The sequence below is a fragment of the Lissotriton helveticus genome, chromosome 11, assembly GCF_964261635.1.
Source record: "Lissotriton helveticus chromosome 11, aLisHel1.1, whole genome shotgun sequence".
Lineage (NCBI taxonomy): Eukaryota > Metazoa > Chordata > Amphibia > Caudata > Salamandridae > Lissotriton > Lissotriton helveticus.
In genome coordinates, this window is record NC_136072.1 from 591,662,081 (window position 1) to 591,689,822 (window position 27,742).

At 47.7% G+C, this 27,742-nt stretch overlaps 1 protein-coding gene across 2 annotated transcripts in view; it reads left to right on the forward strand.

The window, feature by feature from the left end:
• Positions 1-27,742, forward strand: part of PIWIL2 (piwi like RNA-mediated gene silencing 2) — a 1,947,029-nt gene that overhangs the window by 1,728,423 nt on the left and 190,864 nt on the right. For both annotated transcript variants that reach the window (XM_078666379.1, XM_078666380.1), the window contains 2 exons: positions 7,239-7,344; positions 15,989-16,242. In XM_078666379.1, coding sequence (XP_078522505.1) covers positions 7,239-7,344; positions 15,989-16,242 — 360 coding nt within the window. The remainder of the gene's footprint in view (positions 1-7,238; positions 7,345-15,988; positions 16,243-27,742) is intronic.

Below are 27,742 nucleotides of genomic sequence, written 5' to 3' on the forward strand. Positions count from 1 at the left end.
AAGTTTTTCCAGGAGACTGGGCGGGAAGCCAACTGGTGCCTTACTTAACTTGTACAGGGCGAAATCAGTAGCAATAGCCAGGTACGGCTCAGGTTTGTGGGGCTATGTAAATAGTGAATCAGTACAAAGGGAAGAAAATAAGTTCCTGCGTTCCACCTTAGGGCTTCCCCAATCTACAGCCACGTTTTCAGTTCACCAGGAAGTTGGCCTTGGGTACATATCTGACATCCTTCTCATGGCCCCTATCTTGTTATGGATAAGGCTCTGGACCAACAAAAACTTGGGTCTGAATCATAAAATACTGGTGGACTGTTTAAATCTGGATAATTACAAAAACATTACTTGGCTTTCTTACATACAAAAGTGTTCTCTGGACCTGGGACGTCCTGACATTTTTCTGGTCCCCCAGGGTCTAAAGAAATCTGATTTAGATTGGGTGAAGGCCAATTTCATTACATTGAAAAATGTGGAGAGGGAGGAACGCCAATTACTTAAGCCCACGGTCAGAGCCCATTACCTGACTATCACCTGCCTTACTATACAACCGTACCTTACCATCGTCACTATCCCCTTCCATAGGTGGCTTCTGGTTAAACTCCGGTTTAATCAGATTTACACAGTTTTGTGTGATAGTCAAGGCTGGTTTAAGGAGGAGGACGCACCTGTCTGTAATTGCGATAATTTTTCTACGCAAAATAATATGCACTTTATGTTGTTTTGTAATTTTTTCACTGCGCCCAGACAGAAATACCTGGTACCATTATTTAAGGACAAAGCTTTTTACCAGGCAAAACCTGCCCTCCTTTATCTCCAATTATTGGACTCTGCGTTGGCCATGTTTAGCGTGGCCAATTATCTTGTTGCTGCTGTCAGGATTAGGAGGAGAAGACTTAATAATGCTACATTAGGGTTCTGTAGAGAAGACTGAAATGGAAATGCTGTGCATATTTAAATATCTATCTTATTGAGTATTTACTCTTTTTACGATGTATTTTTACACTGTATATTAATTAATTATTACTGATGTTTTCTCATATCATCTTTTTATTATGCATATGTAAATACTATTGATTGATGATTTTTGTAACTCCTTATGAATTTGTATTGCCCTTCTTCTGATGTGATTGTAGAATGCTTTTATGATTTTTAACTAAATCGAATAAAGTGGTTTTTGACTTGACTTGACTTGACTTATTTATCAATGGGGCTGTCGAGAGGTTGAAGCTATGCAAACATGATGCCTAAAGATCAATTAATAAGATGCACATGCTCCAAAAGTCATGATGATTAACCCCCATAAGAGGTGCAGAGGTACTGTGACTGTAGAGGTACGCCCCCTTGAGGTAGTCCATCATTTTGACTATCATCGGTCAGGTTAAATAACACTCAAGCATGGGCATCACAGTTGGAAAAAAGTAAAACCACCCTTCACCGGAAAGCTTTTGCAATAGCTAGACGCTATAAGGCTGCATCCGGAGGACCCGTAGCACCAATCATGGCTATATACAAAGCTACGGCTGTCGCATCAGCACTACACGGAGCCGAGATTTGGGGGTATGCTGATGCAGATAGGCTAACCAAAACAGAAAACAGGTTTTTAAAAACACTTTTTAAACTTCCCCAAAGCTCCCCCGTAATGCCATTACGTCTAGATGTGTCCCTCAATCCCATCCATCTAATAGCCGTCCTAAAACACTTGCTAAATTGGTATCCTATAGAGAGTGTGTCAAAGACCTTCTGGCCCTTGATAGCAAAGTAAGAACACCGTGGCTCAAACACATACAAGAATTATCACATAGAATTGGCATGAGCAATCTATGGACAGCACCTGATTCTTTAGTAAAAGGTGATACTGCAAGAGTCAAATAGTCCTATTGGGAGGCAGTCATAGCTCAAACGTGGGAAGCGTATAAAACAAATACCCTTACAGGCAAGTTTCTTAATCACAAAAGTGCTCCACGGTTTGAACCATACATGAATAGGATGTATCCGCACCAATCAAAATGTTTGTATGTTCGATACAGGTGTGGGGTTTTGTCCCTAAGATCTCACACTTTCTAATGGTCAAATGCATCCCCCATGACTAATTCTTTCCCAAACATAGTGGGAACGGAATCCCATTTTTTAGGTCTCGCCTACGCAGCGCGCATGCGCTGCATATACAAAAAGACCTTTAGCAATCGCTTTGGCTTTTCAGCCACAAACTTGCACGCATTCCATTGTCTTTAATGGCAACACGTGCACGTTTGGGGATTCACTTGCGCCATATGGTAGCAATTATCGCTCCTGGAGCTGCTCGCTCCCGCAAGTGAAACGCTTTCACTTTTGCAACACTTTTTTTACTTTTAGCGCGTGCCCACTTGTTATTTCAAGCTCTCTCTGGACTTTGAATACAGCAGATGCCTATCCCCGCTTCATCATGTGTATTGAAATCATAAGTATGACAGGCTTTCCTGTTTGCTCAGTTGCTGTGTAAACTCAGCATGCAGACACGCCTCTTTGCACACTCCGCTTGCTAGGCTACACACTCCTTCTGGCAAAGTGACATGTGGTCCTTGTGCCTGACTCCGATTGAGGAGCATGCGCTGTTGGGGACCACAGAACGGCTGATTTTGATTACGGCCAAAACTCTACCTTTGCCGCGGTGTCTGCCTCAGACCATGCCTCCCTCCGCCTGTCACCTCTAGTTAAAGCGTGGCTTGAACCTGGATGGCAGCAGCTGTAATATATTCGGCAACCGTCGACACTCCCCTCTCGCTGTGAAGTGTGCAGCCGCCATAATGATGTTGCCACCATAACATCCTGCCGCTCAAGAACGCACCAAAAGGAAATGTACAAGTACGTTTAGTCGCACAAAACGAGAGGAAGCTATCGCAGTGCTCCTCACCTCCAAGCCTTTTCCAACAATCTCTCCCCCACATTCACCACGCAACCCCATCTGACTTCTCTGCAGAACAGACCCGATGTGACACACCATGTAAGCTTGGCAGTGTATAATAACCACAGTTCTAGTGCCATGTACACTCTGCAGACCCAAGTCAACAGTAGGAGTGATCTGTGAGCAGGCAATGCAGCCACTTTGTTGCACCATAGTAGTGGAGAGTACTTTTGGCTACGTTCCCATGTGAAAACTCAGACTGCAAAAATATATTTTGTAATAACGTAGGGCTGATTCACACACAGTGAGCTGCGTTAGTTCTACTTTAAGAAGGGGCTCTGTATGCTTGCCCTTGTAGCGGAATAGAGAGTTCAGTGGATTGTATACCTGTTGCAGAGAACTGTTTAACTTGCATGCCACAAGCTTTACTTTCTAAAGATAGTCTCCGGTTTCATCCTTTTGAGATCGATTGCGTGTGAACAGTAGGATGGGTTGAATAAAACATGATATTTTAGCTGTGAGGGAAAATTCCTCGCATATTTTCTAGACTTTTTTTATTCCTCCAGTCCTGTTTAAAATTAGGGAACCTTCCCCAGTTACAGTCAGACTAAATTCTGTACACATCGTACCTTTTCTGCAAAAAATATAAGGTTGTAGTTTTTGGATAGATTTTAACTTGAGTGACCTATTTTCAGGCGTTCCTCTTGCTGCCTAACACATCTAATCTGTGATGTCAGTGTTCAGTTGATCACAGCTAAGAGTTGCCCAAGATCACAGTATGGACGTCCGAACCGGACTAAGTGGAGCACTTTTTTATTCCTATTTGAGATGATGAATTTGCGACTGACATGGTGTTGTTATGTTTTAAAGGTGCTTTGGGATATGAGTGGTGGGAATGTACCTAAATGTCACAATGTCACTTTCCCATGTCTATATGTGAAGCTAACTTATGAGCACATTGTTGCAGGAACCATGCATCATGCCTTCAATCAACCTTATGGTGGGTTACACAAGGGAATTTGTTTTAAAAAAAGGACCTAAATGTGTGTTTACAAGCAAAGGAAACATTCCTTTTACCTTCTAGGCCCGTGATTCTGCTTCACATATGTGCAAAGCGCCTTGAGACACTAACTTTCAACCACTAAAACATGTGCCTCATTCCATTTCATTTTTGGGTGGGATTGCCTGTATCTGACACACTGTTTGTAAGTGTCCAAGTATGCCTTCACTTTGTGGGGGATGGGCACCAGGAAATATTTTCAGTATTTTTTAAGTAAACTTTTATAAAAGTAAAAAAAAGAAGGGGCTCTGCCTGACTGTTTGGGCTGATTGGTGTCTTTAACAGTGGCAGAGATACAGAAGTATTGTACCTCCAAAGACAAAGGTAAATGGTGGGCTGTGAGTTGAACTTTAAAGGACTAAGTTTCTTTTGTCTAATAATGTAGTATAATTTGTTAACATTTCTAAAGTAAAAAATAAAATAGAAAATCATAACCCAGTAATGTATCACAGAAAAACATAACACAAGTAAAACATTACAGAAAACAACAACAAAACATTGAACTAAACACCACCACAGTGCAGCACTAAATAACAAAATGTGTTAAGGCAGCTAAAAAACACAGCAGGTTAAACAAGCATTTGCAATGCAATAGGTCTCGCATTTACACAAGTTTAAGCTATTGGCATTGTAAATGACAATGCCTTTTTATTTATGTTTTAAAAAACAAAATATAAATAAACGGCATTGCCATTTACAATGCCAATAGCTCAAACTCGCGTAAATGCGAGGCCTATTGCATTGCAAATGCTTGTTGTTATTCTGTACCTACTACAGGTTAGCCCGATTAAAAATGGTTGTTGGCAGCATGTAATACTATGGGTAGTTAGGCATTACTGGAAAGCAGAGAGACTTTTTAAGAGCGACACAAGAAAACTCTTAGCTAGTGCCATCTCCTGATATTTGCATATTGCTTGGGCCTTAAGGAGGAAGGTCATTCTAAATTCCAAAGTATGATAGAGCTTGATAAATATTAGCACTGGCAATGCACTATGCACATTTTTTTCTCATTGTAATTATATGAATTTCCTAGACTGGTGATAACTGCATATGCATAGTTGTATATTGGTTGCTGTGCCACCTGGTCAATGAATTCCTTCAGATGCAATTCTTTTACTTTTATTGCTAAAATATATCGATTTTTATTCTCTTTTATAACTGGGTAATTGTACAATGGTGTTTTTATGATTTTCTAACTGTCTAAAGTTGAATGTATTTAAGTGTATTTTTGAGGTATCAATATGTGGTGTTTTATGGGCTGTGCCCGAAATAAACAATTTTAAATGAAGTAATCACTGTTCCAAAAACATTCTATAATTTCTTTTAATACCACATTATGGGACAATTAAGAGAATTATCCATCTTGCCAGAAACATTTATATGGCCTTTCACCTTCCTAATGAACAGTACTGATGTATAAAATGTATTACATTTAAGGTTACCAGATAGTATTCCAATTTCGTGGGTAGATTATCCAGTCTTTGGTGAACTTGCAAAGAATCTCCCTTGTGAGATGGAAGAACCATAACATATGATATACAAATAGTATTGACATAATTTGCTATGTGTTCCCTAAGGCAGCCAATGCTTGTTTCAGTAGTCCACTCGAGTGGTCTAGTGACAGATGTATGGCTCTCGGGTAGTATGTTAAATGTAGGCACTATGGGACAATTCACCTCCAAATAATAAATATCATTCTCTGATAGCATATTCAGAACTGACCAATTCAACCGAATCTCTTCTACTTACTCATACATTTCAAAGTAGAATCATCATTTAGTCGCTGATAACAGGTCATGTTTAACAATTGATGTTCTGCCTCATAAAGGTATTCCTGAGTTTCCCCAATAACAATTATATAGCCTTATTTGAAGGGTTATTAACCACACTGTAATAATTAGGTACAGATTTTAAAGCATGCCATTGTTTTGTGCATTTATCTCTTCTAAGACATTTATCCCTACAAGAGAGATCTCTGCAAAGGCCTCTTCTAACTACCTCTTCAGAAGAGTTTGGTGTTCTATTTGGCAGTAAACACCAGGCCAACAGTTTACAGGTCACTTTTCAAATAATCATATCTACGTGCGAAAGTATGCACCATGCCTGCTTCATACTCCTGGCAGTCTTTGTTCAATTTTGTCTGTTTATGTGTGGAGCTGTTCTACCAATTTGACATCCAAATATTTCAGAAATGTTTCACTCTCAGGATTTGGTAAGATAGCCTTAAGTCTGCTTTGATTGTAATTAAGAGTGTTTTTTTTACTTTGTGTGTTCGATTTGTACACTTTTCAACAGCCTTCACATAATGTGAATCATTTTTTCTTTAATAACTGCTTCCCTTGAAATGCTTGATTTGGTTCACCCTAATAATTTGGACACGTTATTATTTTTAGACCACATGGAATCATATAGTGATCTAAATATATAGAGGGGGTTTACCAACCTCCTTTTACTAGTTTTGCGTCTCTTGAGTTTCTCATAATGTTTCTTATGTTAGGTCACTGGTGCAGTAGTTCTTATACCAGCTTTCTATATGAATAAACTCATAGCCCAAGCTTTTCTACTTGTTTGTCTTTGTAGTTTGCCCTATTAAAGCTTTACTTAGTTACTGAAAAAATAAAAACCAGTGTCCCTCAAGTTATGAGGAAATTAGACAATATATCTAATCAAAACATTTTTGTGAATTAGACAGCTCCTGTTTTTTATCTGTATAAGTTTGTATGAGCCAAGATTAAGGGTTATTGTTTGCACGCCTTTCTTATTGTTTACTGGATTACAATTGGTAAAAAATATTGGTAAAATCAGATTCTGCCAATGTGTTCTAGGATCACATACCCAGGAAGAGATCTTCAATTTTTATCAATTCAATAATGATTTCCCAATAGAGAATATAATTAAAAAATAATATTAACGGAGTCTGAACTGACTCCGCTGTTCTCTTGATTAGGGGAAGCTGAGAATTATGACTAAAGTTGTATTGATGACACTGAAGGGGCAGAGTGACGTTCTAAAACTTATTGTTGCCCAAAACTGTCCACTTACTTGTGAAGGTAAAAACAGAAGTGCCAAATAAATAGCTTTTGTTTCCACCGAACCAATGAATGAATGATTTACTAAGTGGCAGATTTCATCACACCCTTCCCTTAAACTCTGCTTTTTCTCTTAGTATTGTTTTACTCTGTGAAGACGGTTGTAATTTTTGTTGTGATTGTGACTTCTTCATTTCATTCACGTCTTAATTATTAACATATGTTTGTTTTTCCTTCCCTTCTGCTTTTTCTATCCAATTTGATTTTGAAGCATTCTTACAAGGTGGTACTCCCGAGTTGTCTTCCAGTTACCGCACCAAGAAATTGTCGACAGCTTAAAACTCTGCCTGATAGCTGCTTTACAGAAATACTATGAAGTAAGTCAAGTGCACATAGACCACAGGGAGTAGTTTTGACTGATCACTCGCCCATTTAAATGTTAAAGATGTTATGACACGAGCCCCGTTGTACAAAAACATGTATTTATTTTTCGCAGTTGGAGTGTTACTGTACCCCATAAAACACATTATTAATGTTGTGCACTAAGCCCCAATTCTTTCTCACTCCTTGGATGTAATCCATGCTGAGGAAAAAGCAAAAAACAGCAAAAAAAAGGCTGCCTGTGTGTGCTGCTTGCCCCTTCACACAGTTGATATTTCCTAGTAATTCCTTTTCTTCAACTGAGGTATTAAAGCTGGCTCATCTAGATATTTTGTTTAAGTTAAAGAGATTTGTGAAGTTCTTTTGTGCTATTAGTATAGCCTTGCAGCAATGTCTAATTTCAGCGTCACGCTCTCTTTTTATTTTGTTTTTGTGAGTTGCCTCATCAGTATTATGGGTGAAGATAATAATATGCTGCTTTAATTGATATACCTAGTTGTATTTGCTAGATGTGTGTAGCTGGAGGTCTTCACTCATTCAGATATTTTGTCATATGGGTTTCTTTGTATCTGTATTGCCCGTCTTTTCTTATACATCTGGGTCCACATAGCCATTTCACGAGATTAGCGGTGAGATTTTAGGTGGATGTTGGTTTAGCGTATAAGGAGTGGTGTCGTGTTTTTTGAGAAATTGAGATCTGAAAGAAACAGGTTAGTGTTAGATTCCTTACCTTAGAATATTCCCAAGCGTCAGACTGGATCCGGAAAGTTTTGCGTAGCAGTAGCTCTGCACGTCGGTAGGCGTCGTCTGCGGCTCCGCGTCCGTCGTCAGCATCGTGATCGCCGGGATGACGTCGTCAGAGTACTTAGATGCCGCCCTCCCACGCTGACGTCAGTTCTTCTTTTTTCTGCGCAGGCAAGCGCAGATCCGGGAGGAGCAGTACTCCTAGTCATTTTTTTACTAACTTTTTTTGATCATTTTGATCGATTCTTGAGTCGACCTTCGACTCGCGGTGCCAACAGGGATTCCTGGTTTTAAGCCTTGTGAGGACTGTCACTGCTTGATGTCAGTGACCGACCCCCACCGTCGGTGTCTTTACTGTCTCGGGCCGACCATGTTGGCAAGTCGTGCCCCGACTGCCGGGCCTTGACCTCGATCGCTAGGCGGGGCGGGAGCGGTCCCATAAGCGGCTCGAGCTCTGGCAGACCGCCCGTGCCGCTCGAGGTCCCTGTCGAGGAGGAGGTCGAGGGACCGGTCGCGGGGACGTAGTCATCGCAGCTTGACGAGTCACCACCACTCCTCGGGCTCCAAGTCCTCAGGTAAGTCGAGGCACTCGAAAAAGAAGTCGAAGAGGCGACATCGCTTTTCCGACTCCCCCCGACGCTCGCGCGATGCTGGCGGGGGTTCGGGCCACATTGCCCACGCTACTCCGCCGGATCCGCAAGTGCTGCGTCCAGCTCCACAACCGCCGGTCACTGTGCTGCACTCGACGCCGAGGAGATTCGTGACTTCCTCGTGGCCATGAAGACACTTCCCTCCGTCGGGCCCTGTCGAGGCGCATAAGGGCCCCACGGGTCTGTCTGGGAGCCCTACCGGGCCAGCGGCTCCGGCCCCGGCGGGTGCTTCAGCCCCTGCGCCGTCGGCCACTTCGATCCCGACGCCGCAGGATCCAGGCCTGGATCCGTGGCGTCTCCAGTCGACCTTACAACCCCTCCGCTGGTGCCGTCACCATTTGTGTCACCCCTGATGCCGTCCCCGGACAACGACGTCCCCGGTCCTTTCCCCTGTCCGGGTCCAGCGGCGTCTTCGACGTGGGTGGGTGAACAATTCACTTATGACCCGGCTCCATCATTTTTCCCTGATTATCAGGAGATGGATGACGAGGGGGACTGAGGACCCTCTGGCACTGCAGTGCCAGTTGAGACAGGACTGGGCAGACAAGCTGGGGGAGGCCAGTGGTCTGGACACTTCGCCTGACACTGGATTTTTCTCCCCTCCTACCGTTGCTACGGAGGAGAGGGCTGCTTACAGTGTGGTGTTGACTAGGGCGGCCAAGGCCTTGGCTCTTGAGCTCCCTGTCACGGCCGTGAGGACTAACCTCCTCACTGAGGTGCTCAAACCGCATGCAAGCTCCTAGGAGCCTATTTTGCCGTTTAACGAAGCCCTCACCAACGTTCTGGTGGGCACCTGGTCCAAGCCCTCTACAGGCCTTCCTGTAGATCGGACCGTGGCCCGACGCCACCACCCGGCTCCGGATGAACCCAGCTTCCTGTCAGTTCACCCTACCCCGAGAGTCTGGTGATCCAGGCTTCTACATCCCAGACCGCATTCCCGACCGCTCCCCTGGATCGGGAATCTAAAAGGTACGATCAGTTTGGCAAGAAACTGTTCTCCTCCCTGAGTTTGGGGCTACGGTCTGTCAACACCACTTGGCTTTTGGGCCGTTTCACCCACTCTCTGTGGGATACGGTTGCGGAAGTGCTGCCATAGTGCCCGGAGGAGGCCCGGGCAAAGCTCGCCCTAGCGTAAGGACAGGACGCAGCACGCTATTCCATACGGTGTGGACTCGATACCACGGACTCCCTGGGTAGGGCGATTGCAACGACGGTGGCAGTTCGCCTCCACGCCTGGCTGAGGAACGCCAATTTTTCAGGGGATGTCGAGGCCACAATCATGGACATGCCGTTTGATGGCCGTTGCCTCTTTGGCGACAAAGCGGACAGTGCGCTGGAGCGTTTTAAGGACTCCAGGGCCAAGGCCAAGTCCTTGGGCCTAGGCCAACGCCAGCAAACTTCCGCTTTTCACCCCTTTCGTGGCCAAGGAAGGGGCGCCCCGCACATCTAGCCAGCCACAGGCCGCAGAGGCAACCTCAACGCGGTCGCGGACGTGGTAACCGCCGTGGCGGTGCCGCGGGACAACTGCGAGGTCAGTCCACATCCGCCCACCGCAGCATCTACCTCAAAGCCTTCTTAGTCTGAGCTTTCAGGCCCATTCCACACCAGTGCGGGGTCAGGGTTCGCCATCACCTCCTTCACTGGCGTACCATCTCATCGGACAGGTGGGTGCTGCAAATAGTCTGAAGGGGCTGTTCCCTCCCCTTCGAGGCGACCCCTCCAGCCATGTCACCGCAGTGCCACCGCATGTCGGGGGATCACTTGCAACTTCTGCAGGAGGAAGTTATGGCCCTCTTGGCCAAGGGAGCCAGTGAGCGCGTTCCTGGGCCAGGAGTAGGACGTGGTTGCTACTCCCACTACTTTCTGGTACCCAAGAAGGTCAAAGGAGGCCTACGTCCTGACTTGGACCTCCGGAGCGTCAACGGCTTCCTCCAGAAGGAGAAGTTCAAGATGCTGACTTTAGCTCAGATCCTTGCTGCCCTGGACCCTGGAGACTGGATGGTAGCGTTGGACTTGCAGGACGCGTATTTCCACCTCCCTGTCCTGCCGGCCCACCGGCGTTACCTGCGGTTCACGGTAGGTCACGAGCACTTTCAGTTTACCGTGCTCCCCTTCTGCCTTACCAGCGCCCCACGGGTATTCACAAAAGTGATGGCAGTGGTTGCAGCTCATCTGCGCAAATTAGGGGATTCAGTCTTCCCCTATCTCGACGATTGGTTGTTGAAGGCGTGCTCGCCCCAGACAGTCGTCTCCCACCTCCAGACTATGACCGACCTCCTGCACGCGCTGGGGTTCTCCATCAATGTGCCGAAGTCACACCTGTGCCCCTCTCAGAAGCTCCTTTTCATCGGAACAGTTCTGGACTCAGCGCAGTTTCGGGTTTATCTCCCCGAACATCGGGTTCGGGATATTCAGGCTCTGATTCCGATCTTTCAGCCTTTATCCCGGGTCTCGGTCAAGTTGACGCTGTGGCTCCTGGGGCTGATGGCCTCCTGCATCCTTCTGGTGCATCACGCCAGGTGGCGGATGCTGGCTCTGCAGTGGGTCCTGCAGTTTCAGTGGGCCCAGCATCAGGGCAACCTGTCCGACCATGTCCGGATCTCGGAGGGCACTGCAAGACAGTTGCAGTGGTGGCTCATGGACCGCGATTGGCTCAGTGGCAGATCCCTCATCCTACCCCAACTAGAGCACGTAGTAGTGACAGACGCATCCCTCCTGGGCTGGGGGGGCCACATGGGAGAGGCGGAGATTAGAGGCCTCTGGTCTCCGGCGGAGTCCCGGCTCCGTATCAACCTTCTATAGCTGCGGGCGATCCGGCTTGCACTGAATGCATTCCTTCCCTCTGTCCAGGGAAGTGTAGTGCAGGTGTTCACGGACAACACCACCGCCATGTGGTACTGCAACAAACAGGGCGTGGTGGGTTCGTGACCCCTTTTGCCAGGAGGCTTTGCGCCTCTGGCAGTGGCTGGAACATCAGGGCGTGACCCTGGTGGTTCAACACCTGGCAGGTTCCCTGAACTCCACGGAGGACGAACTCAGCTGTCGCTGCATGATGGATCACGAATGGCGTCTGAACCCGGACGTGGCGCAAGGCCTCTTTCAGCAGTGGGGAGAGCATTGGTTAGATCTATTCGCCACAGAAGAGAACGCGCAATGTCATCAGTTCTGCCGTTGGAATGTCCAAGGCGGCACTCACTCGGAGACGCTTTTCGTCGCAAGTGGAGTTGTGGTCTGTTGTACGCCTTTACGCCTATACCACTTCTGCCCAGAGTGCTGAAGATCAGGCGCGACCGGGCCCAAGTCATCCTTGTGGCTCTGGACTGGGCACGGAGGTTCTGGTATCCAGAGCTCAGCATGTCTGTCGATCCCCTGATCAGGAGGACCTTCTGTCGCAGCAACATGTGACGGTCCTCCACCCGAACCTGTCCAGTCTCCTCTTACATGCGTGGAGATTGAGCGGCGACAGTTGAGGCCCTTTGACTTGCCTCCTGAAGTCTGTAATGTCATTCTGGCAGCCAGGCGTCTCTCCACAAAATCAGTATACGCCTGCAGGTGGAACAAATTTGTGGCATGGCGCACAGCAAAAGCTGTGGATCTCCTTTCTGCCCCTCTTTCAGAGGTTCTCCTCTTTCTTCTTTCTCTTGCCCAGCAGGGCTCTGCTCTGGGCACTCTGAAGGGCTACCTCTTGGTCATTTCCGCCTTCTTAAGGCTACCTGATCAGCCCTCTTTGTTCAAGTCCCCGGTTGTAAATAGATTTTTGAAGGGCATCACTCATATGTTTCCTCCAGTTCCTTTCGTGATGCCTCAGTGGGACTTGAACCTTGTTCTAACTTTTCTGATGTGCGCTCCCTTTGAGCCACTTCATAACTGTCCTCTTCGTCTCCTTACTCTGAAGACCGCTTTCCTGGTTGCCATCACCTCTGCCAGGAGAGTGAGTGAGCTCCAGGCTTTTTCTTCTAAGCCTTCTTTCCATTCAGTCCATCCGGACAAAGTTGTGTTGCTGACGCGACCCTCTTTCCTGCCCAAGGTAGTCACGGCCTTCCACATCGGGCAGTCCATCACTTTGCCCACCTTCTTTCCGCCTCCGCATCCCTTGAAAGAGGAAGAGAGGCTCCACCGTCTGGACCCAAAACGTGCGCTCTAATTCTATTTGGATCGCACACGCCAGTTCCGGGTGGATGACCAACTCTTTGTTGGTTACGTGGGCGCTAAGAAGGGACGGGCGGTGCACAAACGAACCACTTCTCGATGGGTCGTCTTGTGCATCAAGGCTTGTTACTCTTTGGCTCAAAAGGAGCCTCCTGTGGGGCTTTGTGCCCATTCCACACGGGCCACGGCGGCTACTACTGCCCTGGGCCGGGGAGTCCCCTTGCAGGACATCTGTCAGGCAGCTACGTGGGACTCACTGCACATGTTCGCAAGACGCTACTGCCTGGACAGCCAAGTCTGGAGAGATGGCTTTTTCGGCCGTTCCGTTCTCCAGGACTTTCTGGTGTGATCATTGGTTCGCAGACCCACCACCGGGGTTGGTATTGCTGGGGTATCTATTCTAAGGTAAGGAATCTAATACTAACCTGTTTCTTTCAGATGCACAAGTTACTTACCTTCGGTAACAATATATCTGTAAGAAACAGTAGTTAGTATTAGATTCCTTACCGCCCCACCCATCCTCCCCCTTCTGCGAACCGATATCTAGGGTTAAGGTCATCCCCTTTCAGGGCCCTAGTTTCATGGCACCAGTGTTGGTTTTTATCATGGCTCTGCGTTTCTGGCATGGAAAAGCTGTGTATAAGAACTGACGTCCGCGCGCGAGGGCGGCGTGTAAGTACTCCGGCGACGTCATCCCGGCGCAGACGACGGATGCGGAGCCGCAGATGACGCCTACCGCCGCGCAAGGGTACTGCTACGCAAAAGTTTCCGGATCCAGTCTGACGCCTGGGGATATTCTAAGGTAAGGAATCTAATACTAACTACTGTTTCTTACAGATATATCGTTACCGTAGGTAAGTAACTTGTGCGTCAGGTGTGAGGAAATGGGCATTCTGTTTGCTCCATCCTGCAGGACTTTTTTGTGTAAGCCACCTACTAGAAGAACAAGTTACTTACCTTTGGTAACTCTCTTTCTGGTGAGTATTCTCTTTAACTGCAGAAACCTGACCTGTCGTTCTACGTCCCTACTCTGTGAACTGTGCGGCTCTTTTTCGGTCTAAGAAGGTCCCAATCTATAGATCTGCACTCCGCTTATTTATTGATGAGCTCTGCGTCTATGGGTGCAGAGATCCTCGGAAGTAAATGTCAGCATGCATGGCTGGTACTTAAATGCACCTCTGCTCATAACTTCCAGATCATAATGATGTCGACGTAGAGCTGTATGATGCCACCTATCGCTGTGCAGGAGTACTTTCTATAGTTGACGGTTCTAGTCTGAATTCTGGGAATATTAACTAGTGGAGGAATCTGTGGTTATATAAAGTATCCCCAGAAAGATCGTTACCAGCATTCATTCAAATATTGAGTGAATTACAAAAACCCTGCAACTGCACACTTTTATAATACGGAAAAGCTGATGGAAGTTAAAATAAATAGCAAATACTAGCTACAGGTGCACGGCTTATGGGCATTATTTGTACCATCTGTCTTAACGCTGCTGTTCATCATTTTCAGATTCTGAGAGCTGCTGCCTACATGTTACAATTATAGTCCTTTCTATAATGTTTTCCTTTAAAAAATACCCTATTTTCACAAAACTATCAGTATGGTTCAGGTTTAGGATTAGTTATAATTCGAGTTGGCCTATTTTAACTCAAAAAATGTTTAATGCCTGTTGATAGTTTCAAATAAATTTGAAAACATGGCTTATGTAGAGAGATTCTGTCTATATTTATATTTTGTTTGAATAAATTCATATCTGCTTGTTTGTTTCTAACAGTGGCTATGTAGCTGTAGCTGATTTATTTGGGAGCTATGTAATGCTATAAATCAGCTATATTAGACATTTGTTCATACTTTAGCAGATCTACTTTTTGTTGTTGCATATCTGTAATCTACGGTGAATCGCTGGGCAATTTATAGATGCAGTTTGAATGAGTCAGGTTGCAACCCCTTGCCTATAGGTGATGATCCATGCATTGTGGAGCTGCAGGGAGGCAGTGCCAAAGAATAGACAGAAGATTTGAAGAGGCTTGTCTCCTTTTCTCAATCTGGGTAATTTGAAAATCCCCATCAGATTTTGTTACGCTTTTTTGGAGTATCCAACAAAGAACAAACTGATGGAATAAAAGCTTGAAATAATTTCAGCCACTGGCGATTGATCAGACTACAATCCAAACCATCATTTAGGTGTCCACTGTGCTATAGACAGAAATCAGTAATATATACATCACCCTTTGCCAAAGTCCTTGTTCATTCACCTGTAGGTGTATATGTATTCTGGAAAAAAATAAAAGGGTATAGGTGGAATTTTTAATTGAATCTCAGCCCCTGGTAATTACTCACAACTGCACTCCAATGCGTTGCATTTTTTCCCACCGTGCACCACCTGTGTTCACATTAACCCTGCTCCTGCTCCGGTAAGAATAGTTCAGCCTTAACTGCCTGGTCAGTTTTTATTTTGATGGTAACTCAAGCAACCTCAGATAAGTTTTTGAACTACCCATGCAGGAGTGTAAGGCTACAATATTTCCATCAAGATCAGATGGCCTTAGCCATGGAATGACGGGTACATCCAAAGGCTTTAAAATTGGCACACCAGCTCCAGCGATCCAGTGTAGAACTGCCAAACTAGAGAATATGTAAGGACCCTATAGCATGGCCTAAACGTATCCACTTATTACTGAATTCTAGAAATGTGGTATTGTGGAATGTCTAGAGCCATGATGATTAGGTGTTGCATACTACTGATAATTGAATATTTTAGACAGGGAAGATATATTTTAATGTATTAATGCAGATATGGGCCTGTCATTAAGTTCACTTGCAAGACCAAAGAAAAATATATACCCAATTTGAACTCTTATTTTGTTTACAGCAGAAACAGTCATATTATGTGTTCCATCAGAATCCTGCCAGAAGAATTTTGGTCCAAGTAGTTACACATTACCTGATGTATTGGTGTATATCCAGCAGTTGCTGGGTTATAGTGGATTGCAGCAAAGGGTGTTTATGTCCTGAATAGGGTCACAGCGGCTGATCTATTTGCTGCTTAAGTAACAACATATCTGTTTATCACATTGTATCTCCTTTTTAGGTAAACCACTGTCTGCCGGAGAAGATAGTAGTATATAGAGATGGAGTGTCTGATGGGCAGCTGAATACTGTGGCCAAATATGAGATTCCTCAGCTACAGAAGTGTTTTGAGACATTTGAGAACTATTCTCCCAAGATGGTGGTAATTGTTGTGCAGAAGAGAATAAGCACCAACCTGTACTCTGCATCAACAGCTCAATTTGCCACTCCTACTCCAGGGACAATCATTGACCATACAGTTACCAGCAGGGAATGGTAAGTTTTTTGTCTCTAACTGGCTGTTGGTGTATACAGACATCATGTACAAAATCCCTACAGATGAAGGAATTTCACTTTGATCCTTTCATGTTTTTTCTTTCTGCTGTATTTGGAATCGCCATTTTGTTTTCACCTAAACTTTTGAACACTGTTTTGTAGATGAAGTGAACTAGTGGCAGGGAGGTCTTGGCATTTATGTTCTTTTCAACCTCATACTATTCATTATTGTTGAGTTAACAATTTTTATTATCATAATCCTAAATAATCTATACTTATATTTTACATAAGCACTTGATAAGCTTTTTTTTCCAGATATAATACCTTTCCAGATATACATGAATACTGAAGGTCTCTGCCAGATCTCGGAACAAGTCACTAATGCTATGCCCCTGACGTTAAACATGCCTTTTCTTCAATTGGGAAAATGAAATGAAAGGTTAATGCCTGCAAAGGCACAACTAGCTTGGAAGACTAAACATATAGAGAAAACCTTTGCTGTTCCTTTTATACTATGATCCTTCGTCTATGTTTTTCTGAAACATGGATGGTGTTTTTTTTCCCTTCAGATTATTGTTCTGGACGAACATTCTTTCGCTTTCTGTAAAATGACCCCAAATGTGGAAGAAGTATTCTAACTCCATTAGATTTGCGTCTTAAGTCTACTAGATAATCAGGGCACGTACCAGTGTCCACCCAGACTTAAAATGTTGAGAAGAACTTTGAGGCACAGTGAAGGACTAAAGATGAGAGGTAAGGAGATTTCTAGACAGACTTCTGACTTTGTTTTATCATCTGCAGAGAAGATTGGTGAAACTAGAATAGCTTCCTCATTCTACTCTGAGCACTCTGCCTGTGCATATCTCCAGGAGGAAGTAGAAGAATACAAATTGGGATTGATGTTCCTGTTTGCTCTCAAGATTATTGACATTAAAGGAACCAGCGTCATGTTCATATTCCCTTATGGCTTCAAGACCCTGTTCAAGAGGAAGATATTTGATGTTAAGAAGATTGCCGTTGCACTTCCCTTTTTGTTCGCCGTCAAGGGACACATTGTCATGCTAGTCCAAGGCGCAAGAGGAAGAACAACATTGAGGAGCTGGTAGAAGTTTATATATGGGAGATCACCATTGAGAACCAGTGTGACTTTAGTGTATTGGTCATTGAATCAGACTTCTTTGGCTTCAAACCATTAATGGTAATCGAGAGACCCAGTATCCCTTAGAACCTGGAAAATCTAGTAGTATACAAAGACAATTGGGTCTGTTTAGGGAGTTCTATTACTCATATACTTTTTTGCAGGTTTGGTAACTCAATCACGCCTTCGTACGGATCACATATAGGACAACAACACACAAGAGTTTGAAAATACGGTGTATTATTAATCATATATCCTAAAGTAATGGACTGAATAACAAATCATAATAAATCGCTAAATCACACAGGACTGTTAAGAGACATAAACATTTACTAGACTCGGACTGAAAACATATACAAAAAAGTAGAAGTACATACAAATTGTGGACATAAAACACAGTTGACGTATACACTAATACAATGGTTACATAAACAATTCTTTTTTAGGGTATCCCAAAGAAACAGATGACTGTCCAAGCCAATGTCCTTTTTATATTTACACGTGGAAATAGCTTGGCAGGTTAAGGGAATACTAGAGATCATTGTCGACATTTCAACCCATTATATGTGTGATTCATAATCATCACGTCGGGTCTTCATCAGGACAGGCCCAGAAAACAGCCTGTTGTGATAGTTAGAGGTAGCCTCTACTGTTCTTATCTGAGTAGGTGTCGGATAGTCCACAAAGGAACCAATAGTTCTAGCCTGAGACGCCTGGGAATTGATCTACCACGGATGTATGCAAAATGAGCTCATGAATTAGCTCTAAATTAGGCAATGATTTCTCCGATAAGGATTCTCTGGATGGGAGCAAGTGAATCCACTCTCCTTCAACGCAGGAGCAAAAATAAAGGCAGTCCTATTTGACGGGATCCCCTTCTAATGTCCGATCTGTTTTGTCCACGGCAGAGAAATATTCTGTTTCTTTTGTTTTTTACAGAGAATATCCTAGCAACAGATTAATCTTCCCCTCAGATTCTAGGCTTAACATCGAGAATGCATGCTCTGCTTCTTGCTTCAGGAAGAGGGTGGAAACTGTCAATTTGGAGGGGTTTCCACAGCCTCAATCTTTAGTCTCTCCAAATCTGCAACCTCCTCTGGTTGTTATGACACAGCACATGCCTTGGAATATACAGGCTGCTATTCCATCGAGACAGTTTCACCAGGAGCAGCTTTAAGCATCTCAAGAAATTCCTCATTCTGACCTCTCTCCTCAAACTCTTTCGACTCAAAGGCATCGTACTAGATCCACTTCTTTGAGAAGGCACAGTGTGCGTTTCTTTGCAGGGAGCACTTAAGGATAAGGAGCCCAGTGTCCGTAGCCTCTCGAACGTTGTGCCACTCTCTTTTGAATGTTACTGGCTTAAGCTCATTTGAGTAAAGAGAAACTGCAGCCCATCCTTGTCTCCTGGGCTCCCAAAGAGACTCCAGTGGATGACGTACTAACTTACCACTAAGTTGTGGGTGAGGTTTTTCTAAATTGAGTATCCCACCTAAAGCTTTGCAGACTATCTCTTTGGTGGTTTGGAAAATCATTCAGTATGGAGCCCCAACCTTGAAGCCTGGAGCACCTCCAAAACCAGTGATCCCGCTAGTTTTAAACCCTGGTGAAACCTGGGAAATCTTTAAGGCTCCATCTATTTCCAAGCTGACAAGTAAGGGTTCAAGACAGGCCCAGTACCAGATATTTCCAAACATGATCTCTATTTCATCCCAACTTGATAAAGAAAGTAGGCCCATTGATATTGCGGAAAGAAAATATGTGGAACATCGGTCACAACTCTTAAAGCAGCAACTTCATTGGTGCTTTTTGTAGGACACAATGTCCATATTTGTGGACATGTTTCTGATGGATACATCTGCCAGTGGATTCCTCACCTTGTGAATATCCCCACCAGAAAAAGCGTTACCGAAGGTAAGTAACTTGTTCGTCTGGTGAAAGATAGACATGACTTTCTTCAAGCAGTGGATAAAGGAAAACTTATCAAATCATCAGTGTGTTGCACTAGATTTTAAACATCTTTCAATGTGTGGATACTGCATGCCTTGGTGTGAGGTGTGCCACTTGGGTGAGTCTAAATGCCCGGCAATAAATAATTAGCCTGCCCTTCTATGACTCTACTCTTTTCAGTTACACCATCGATCGTCGGGGTCGAAGTCTTCGCACTCAGGGTCAGGTAAGGCGAAGCATCACAAGGAGTTGAAGAAGTGCCATCGCTCTCTGACTTCCCCTCGCCCGTCGTGCAACTCTGCTGAGGGTGCGGGTGGTGCCACCCCCGTGGCTCCGGCGGAGCCTACGCAGTTGCCGTCGGCCTACCCCCCTTCCCGGGTCTGTCGGTGACTCCGACCCAGCTGCAGGACTTTGTCAGCCATGGCCTGCCTCTTTGGGCTTTCTGGCCCCGCCGGCTCGCCTTTGGGCCCAGCGGGCCCGAATGGGGGCCCTCGCTCTATATTGTCAGTGGCACTGGCATCGCTGTCGGCTCCAGCGTCGCAGGACACCCATGGATCCAGGCCTGGATTCCGGTCGACGCCAGTTGACCTCGTGACACCTCCACCGACGTCGACCCCACCGGCACCACCTCCGACGTCGCCAGTGCCCCCGGACGACGACGTCCCCGTTTCATCCCTGATGTGGACAGAGCGCCGGAACGGCGTAGCTTGACGCCGATTCCGACGCCGAGGGGGCCTTTATACCCCTATGTCCAGCCTCCTTATTTTCGTCCTGTTCAGACTTCGGAGGAAGGGGAGGACTCGGAGGAAGGGGAGGACCCTCTCACAGCACAGTGAGAGTTTGACCCGGACTGGACAGAGGAATTGGGGGATGCCAGTGGTCTTGATACCTCTTCTGACCTTGGCATGCTATCTCCTCCTACCGTGGCTACGGAGGAGGGTGCGAGTTACGCTGTGGTGTTGCATAGGGCGGCGGAGGCTCTCCAACTCCCTACATTGGCCATCGGGTCTAACCTCCGGACAGTAGTGTTTCAGCCGGCAGTTACCTCTGCGGAACCACTGCTGCCTTTTAATGATGCACTTTCAGATTTTCTTTTGGGCACCTGGTCCAGGCCCAACACATGGGCTCCTGTGGATAGGAACATGGTCCGATGCCACGGCCCGGCTCTGAGGCGACCCCATTTTCCTTTCCCAACACTCCACCCCTGAGAGCTTGGTTGTCCAAGCCTCTACGTCCCGAAGTGCATTCCCTTCCGCACTCCCGGGCAGGGAATCCAAGAAACTGGAACAGTTTGGTAAGAATTATTTTTCTTCCGCCAGTTCAGGACTGCGGTCTGTGAACAGTGCATGTCTCTTGGGCCGTTAATCCCATTCTGAGTGGGCTACGGTTGCGTATCTGCTGCCTCAGTTGTCCGGTGGAGGCTCAGGCAGCACTATCCCAAGCTGTTGCTGAAGGTAGAGACGCAACCAAGTTCACGATCCGTTGTGGTCTTGACACTGCTGACTCGCTGCGCAGCGCGATTTCCACGACAGTGGCGCTACTCCCACATGCCTTGGTGAGAACAACTGGCTTTTCTGGGGATGTCGAGAACTCATTGATGGACATGCCCTTTGATGACACTCACCTGTTTGGCGATAAGGCAGATTGCGCAAAGGAGTGTTTTTAGGACTCGTGGGCTACAGCCAAGTCCTTGGGCCTTTTGGCAACACCCGTTCCTTCCGCTTCTGCTTTTCGCTCCTTTCGTGGTCAAGGAAAGGATGCCCAAGCATGTTCGTTTCAGAGCCACAGGCCTGCACAGCAACAGTCTCCGCACAGCCGCAGACGTGGGACCCGCAGAGGCGGGTCACGGGGCCAGTGTGCGGGTCAGTCCACCATCCCCCCTGCTGCCACTGCCTCTAAACCTTCCTAGTCCGTTGTTTCAGACCCACCAGATGCCAGGGGGTGGCAGGATTCGCCATCACCTCCACCACTGGCGCACCATTACATCGGACAGGTGGGTTCTGCAAATTGTCCGAAGGGGTTACTCCCTCCCCTTTGAGACAACCCCGCCAGCCATGCCATCACAGTATCACCTCATGTCGGGGGATCACTTGGCACTTCTCCAGCAGGAAGTTACGGCCCTCTTAGCCAAAGGGGCCATCAAGCACGTTCCGACGCCAGAAGTAGGTCATGGTTGCTACTCCCACTACTTCTTGGTTCCAAAGAAGGACAAAGGCCTGCGTTCTACTTTAGACCTTTGGAACGTCAATTGCTTCCTCTGGAAGGAGAAGTTCAAGATGCTCAAACTTGCTCAGGTCTTTTCTGCCCTCGACCCGCAAGAGTGGATGGTATCTTTGGACCTGCAGGACGCGTATTTCCATATCCCCCTCCTGCCGGCCCACCGGTGTTACCTGCGATTCACTGTAGGGCGGGAGAATTTTCAGTTCACCGTGCTCCCCTTTGGCCTTACCAGCGCCCCTCCGATGTTCACCAAAGTGATGGCGGTGGTCGCAGCTCATCTACGCAGATCAAGGGTTTCAGTCTTCCCCTATCTAGATGACTGGTTGTTGAAGGTGGGCTCGCCCCAAACAGTCGTCTCCCACCTCCACACTACGGCGACCTTCTGCATTAGCTGGGGTTCTCCATCAACGTGCCTAAGTCACACCTGAGTCCCTTCCAGAAGCTCCTCTTCATCGGAGCGTTTCTGGGCTCAGCGCAGTTTCGGGTTTATCCTCCCGAGCAGCGGGTTTGGGATATTCAGGCTCTGATTCCATCTTTCAGCCTTTATCCTGGGTTTCGGTCAGGATGGCCCTGCGGCTGCTGTGTCTGATGGCCTCCTGCATCCTGCTGGTACATCACGCCAGGTGGCGGATGCGGTGTCTGCAGTGGGACCTGAAGTTCCAGTGGGTACAACATCAGGGCAACCTGTCCGACCACGTCCTGATCTCGGTGGGCACTGCGAGACAGTTGCAGTGGTGGCTCACGGACCATGATTGGGTCAGTGGCAGATCCCTCTCCCTACCCCAAGCGGAGCACACAGTGGTGACGGATGCGTCCCTCCTGGGATGGGGGGGCCACATGCGAGAGGTGGAGATCAAGGGGCCTCTGGTCTCCGGCGGAGTCCAGGCTCCATATCAACCTTCTGGAGCTGTGAGCGATCCGACTTGCACTGAAGGCATTCCTTCCCTCTGTCCGGGGAAGTGTAGTGTAGGTGTTCACGGACAACACCACCGCCATGTGGTATTGCAACAAACAGGGCGGGGTGGGGTCGTGGACCCTTTGTCCGGAGGCTCTGCGCTCATGGCTGGAACATCAGGGCATCACCGTGGTGGTTCAACACCTGGCAGGTTCTGTGAACGCCAGGGCGGACAAACTCAGTTGTCTGTGCATAATGGATCACGAGTGGCGTCTGAACTCGGATGTTGCGCAAGGTCTCTTTCAGCAGTGGGGAGAGGCTTGGTTAGATCTATTCGCCACCGAAGAGAACGCGCAATGTCATCAGTTCTGCTCGTTGGGATGTATAAGGTGGCACTCGCTCGTAGACGCTTTTCATCGCGAGTGGAGTTGCGGTCTGTTATACGCCTTTCCGCCTATACCACTTGTGCTGAAGAAGATCAGGCGTGACCAGGCCCAAGTCATCCTTGTGGCTCCGGATTGGGCACAAAGATACTGGTATCCCGAGCTACTCAGTATGTCAATCGATCCCCCGATTCGACTGCCTCTTCAGGAGGACTTTCTGTCGCAGCAACAGAGGACGGTCCTCCACCCAAACCTGTCCAGCCTCCACCTACATGCGTGGAGATTGAGCGGCGACAGTTGATGCCACTTGACTTGCCTCCTGAAGTCTGTGATGTCATTTGGCAGCCAGGCGTCCCTCCACAAAAACGGTATACGCCTGCAGGTGGAACAAATTTGTGGCATGGTGCACAGCAAAGTGGATCCCCTTACTGCACCTCTTTCTGAGGTTCTCCTCTTTCTTCTTTCCCTGGCCCAGCAGGGCTCTGCTCTGGGCACTATCAAGGGATATCTTTCGGCTGTTTCAGCCTTCTTGAGGCTTCCAGATCAGCCTTCTCTTTTCAAGTCCCCTGTTGTAAATAGATTCTTTAAAGGCATTACTCACATGTTTCCTCCTGTTCCCTTTGTAATGCCTCAGTGGGACTTGAATCTGGTGTTAATCTTTCTGATGTGTGCTCCCTTTGAGCTGCTCCATAACTGTCCTCTACGTCTTCTGACTCTCAAGACTGTTTTCCTGGTTGCCATCACCTCTGCCAGAAGAGTGAGTGAGCTCCAGGCTCTTTCTTCTAAGCCTCCTTTCCTCTCTGTCCATCACGACAAAGTTGTTCTGAGTACTCGTCCTTCTTTTCTACCAGAGCTTCAACCACTGAGCTTGCTGGTGGTTGAAGCACCTCGGTGAGGAGGTTAGTCCTCAGGGCCGCTGCAGGGAGCTCAAGGCCCAAGCCCTTGGCTACCTTGCGCAGCACCACAGCATAAGTTGCTCCCTCCTCCGTAGCCACGGAAGGAGGAGAGAGAAAACCAGTGTCTAGCTCATCTGCCCAGTCCAGACTTTACTGGCACAGCTGTGCCAGAGGGTCCTTGGACCCCTCCCAGTCCTCCCCTTCATTCATGTCCTGTTAAACAGGCAAAAATGACAGAGCCGGGGCATAGGTGAAAAGCTCACCAGTCGGTGTCGGAGACGGCGCCGCTCCGAGCCCGGGTCGAGGCTGAAACCGGGGACGGCGGCGTCCGAGGACGGCACTGGAGGTGGCACTGAAGGGGTCGGCGCCAGAGGAGGAGTCGTAAGGTCAACTGCCGTCGACCTGGATCCAGGCCTGGATCCCACGGGGTCCTGCGGCAACACAGGGCAAGGACCCCCAGTCGGTCCCGAGGGGCCCGAAGGCTCGCCAGCGGGTCTCGACGGCAGGAAGAGAGTCCTCATGGGCACGAGGAAGTCTCTAATCTGCTCCGGAGTCGCATCGAGTCCAGGGACAGGAGGCTGCGGGGCTGAATGCGACTGCGCGTGCCCCACCGGAGCCGCGTGGGCGGCGCCACCCAAACGCTCGCTGAGTCATGCGACCAGCAAGGGGAAGTCGAAGAACAACAATGCTTCTTCGACTTCTTTTTGCCATGCCTCGACTTACCCGAGTGCGAGGACTTGGATCCAGACTATTGATGATGACTGTGGCTCCGCGACCGGTCCCTCGACTTCCTCCTCGAGCGGCGTGGAGTTGACTGCCGGAGCTCGAGGATGTCAAGACCCGTCAGTCGGGGCACGACTTGTCATCGTGGTTGGCCCCCAAGCAATAGAAACACCGGCGGTGGGGGTCGGTAACCGACATCAGTCGGTGACAGGTGTCACACGGCTTGAAACCGGGCATCCCTACTGGCACCAGGAGTCAAGTCGACTCGAAAAAGATAGATAAAAATGTCCAAAAAGTTAGTAAAAAAAAGACTAAGGGTACGCTCTTCCCGGAACTGCGCTCGCTTGCTGACTGGCGCCGGAAAAAAGAAAAACTGACGTCATCATGCGAGGGTGGCGTCTACGTACTCCTGTGACGTCTTTCTGGCAATCACGAAGCCGACGACGGACGCGGAGCCGCAGGACGATGCCTACTGACGCGCAGGGGAACTGCTGACGAAAACTTTCCGCATCCAGTGTGACGCCTGGGGACATTCTAAGGTAAGGAATCTAACACTAACGTTTTTCTTTCAGATAAGCTTTTACAATGCTACTTTGGGACAGTCTGAGAGCTCTTGATTTTAAACCGTATCAGACCACGCAACACAGAGAGGGTGGCAGGGCTGGAAGACTCCTGGCTTGGTTAATTAGGCCTGAGAGTAGAGGTTCACCTGTAGTGAGTGTCACAGATTTTCTGGGTCATATTCTCTCCTCCCCGAGATTAATCAACGACTCATTCATGGACTACTATGAGTCGCTGTACGGTTCCCCGGGAACGACTCAGGGGGAGGAATTACAGACATATTTAGACGAGCAACGACTGGTACAGTTAGATTAAGAGTCCGATATCTAGGGTTAAAGACTTTCCCTGTCAGGGCCCTAGTTTCATGGCACCAGTGTTGGTTTCTTGCATGGCTCTGCATTCCTGACGCGGAAAGCTATGTACAGAACTGACGTTCGCGCGCGAGATCGACGTGTAAATACTCCAGCAACGTCATCCCGGCGATCACGACGACTGACGCGGAGCCACAGATGATGCCTACCGAATCGCAGGGGTACTGCTGACGAAAACTTTCCAGATCCAGTCTGACTCCTGGGGATATTCTAAGGTAAGAAATCTAACACCAACTAATGTTTCTTACAGATATATCGTTACCGAAGGTAAGTAACTTGTGCTTCACCTCCGCTAATTTCTCCAGATCCTGGATCGTCCCTACAGTTCCCCTATCAAGGGTCATGATCTGGGCCTTTAAGCCTGTCAATTCCTGTGTGATCAGTCGTCGGGTGCCTACAGTATTGCCCAGACAGTACCTTCGTGTCACCACCTTAAACGCCTCCCATTCCACCAGCGGGGAGCTGTCGGTTCCCTGTTTGACTAAGAAATAAGCAGATAAGGCCTCATAAAGCCCTTGGCGGAATCCATCATCGTCCAGCAGTGACGGATGCAGCCGCCAACGCAGGATCGGGGCTCTCTCCAGGACCGGAATGAACCCCAAGAGCGAAGGGCTATGGTCAGAAAGGGACGGTCCGAGAGATTCAGCGCCGGTCATCATGGGTTACAAAGTGGCAGAACAAAAGAACATGTCCAAACGTGTGTGTTAACCATAAAGATGTGAATAGTACGAATATTCTCTACACCATTCATTGTGTAATCGCCAAACCTCATGAAGGTCCCAACCCGTTGCCGATGCCGGTAGTCTCTTTGTGGTGGCAGCCGCCGCGGCACTCCGCAGAGGAGGGGTGGACCTATCCTGCTGAGTATCAAAAACACAATTAAAATCACCACCCAATAATAGGTCTTGTGGGGGAATCCTGCCAACACACCAGACAGCCTATTCAGGAATGGATGTTGCTCCCGTTTAAGGCCATATATAGTGCCCAAAGTGATCTCCCTGCCTTTCAGAGTGCTCGTGACCACCACATACCTCCTCTCAGGGTCTAGCACCCTCCCAGTTAGTTGGAAGGGCACCCCAGCCTAATCCATATGAGCGCTCCCTGGGAGAAGGCTGGGTAGGTCTTAGCAAAGAGTCTGCCCGCCATCTGCGCTTCAGGTGTGAAACCTCTCCCTCAGTGAGATGGGTCTCCTGTAACAAAACCACTGGTGCTCCCCTTCTCTTAACATAATTGAAAACTTTGTACTGCTTCGCTGGTGTCCCCATGCCCCTAATATTCCAGGTGATAACCTTAATCCCTTCAGGGCTACCCACGTACGCAGCCATCAGATCTACCCCTCCCCCCCCTAAGCTCCCACACCCAAACCTCCCTCCTGGCAGGGAACAACAAAATCCCTCAAAACAACTCCCCATCCCAAGAGCTTACTGACAACGGTCAGCTGCCCAAACACACAAGCAAATCGCATAGTGAAAAATCACACCAGTTCGGAAAGATCCATGGCCAACTGCACTTGGACCTGTGGGGGGCGTAGCGTGACAGAAAATCAATAAATCGTCTGAATCACTGTCTGTACTTAGCAATAGCCATGCTAGGCCGTTCCAACCCGCATCTGGGCGCACGCACCCGGAGAGCCCCCCCCCACTCCCACACCCCCTCAACATCCAGCAATAACATGAGTGTACCCAAGAAAAGGTCCCGCCCAAGTGATTAATAAAGGATATAAGACCACAACACAAACATGCAGGAGAAAGAATGAAAGGAGAAAACCTTCTGTCATTCTCCTAGACACCCAGTTCTACATGTCATTGGAAAGCTGCGGGGTCACAATGGGCATGTTGCCTCCTGTGGTCTGTGAGGCATCCGATTCAGTTCTTTCCTCGCCATACTTTGCTTCAGAATCCGTCTATGCTGAGGATGCCCCAGATCTCACCATGAGGGAGACAGCCTCCAACTCTGCAGCTCTCTCCATCGCCGTCCTGGACGGGCTCGGCTTCTTGAATTCTGTTTTCTTCCAGCATTTCCACAGCCGTCTCCCCGGGCGTTCCACCCCAGGCATCCGCCTCTCCGGTCAAGGCTGTGAAGGACCCCCGCGTGGTAGAACTCAATCCAGTCCCAGGCTGTTTTCGGGTCTTCGCAGAAGTGGGTTGTCCCATCGAGCATGATCTTGAGCCGAGCGGGAACATCAGCGAGTATTGTATCCCTTCTGTCCGCAAAGCTTTTTTAACTTCTAGGAAGGAGGAGCGACGCCTCTGAACCTTCAATGTATAATCGGGGAACAATGTGACCCTACTGTTCTCTATGAGAAAGGGACCAGCCTCCCAAGCCTTCCTGAGTAGCAAATCTCTGTCCCGGAAATGGAGCAG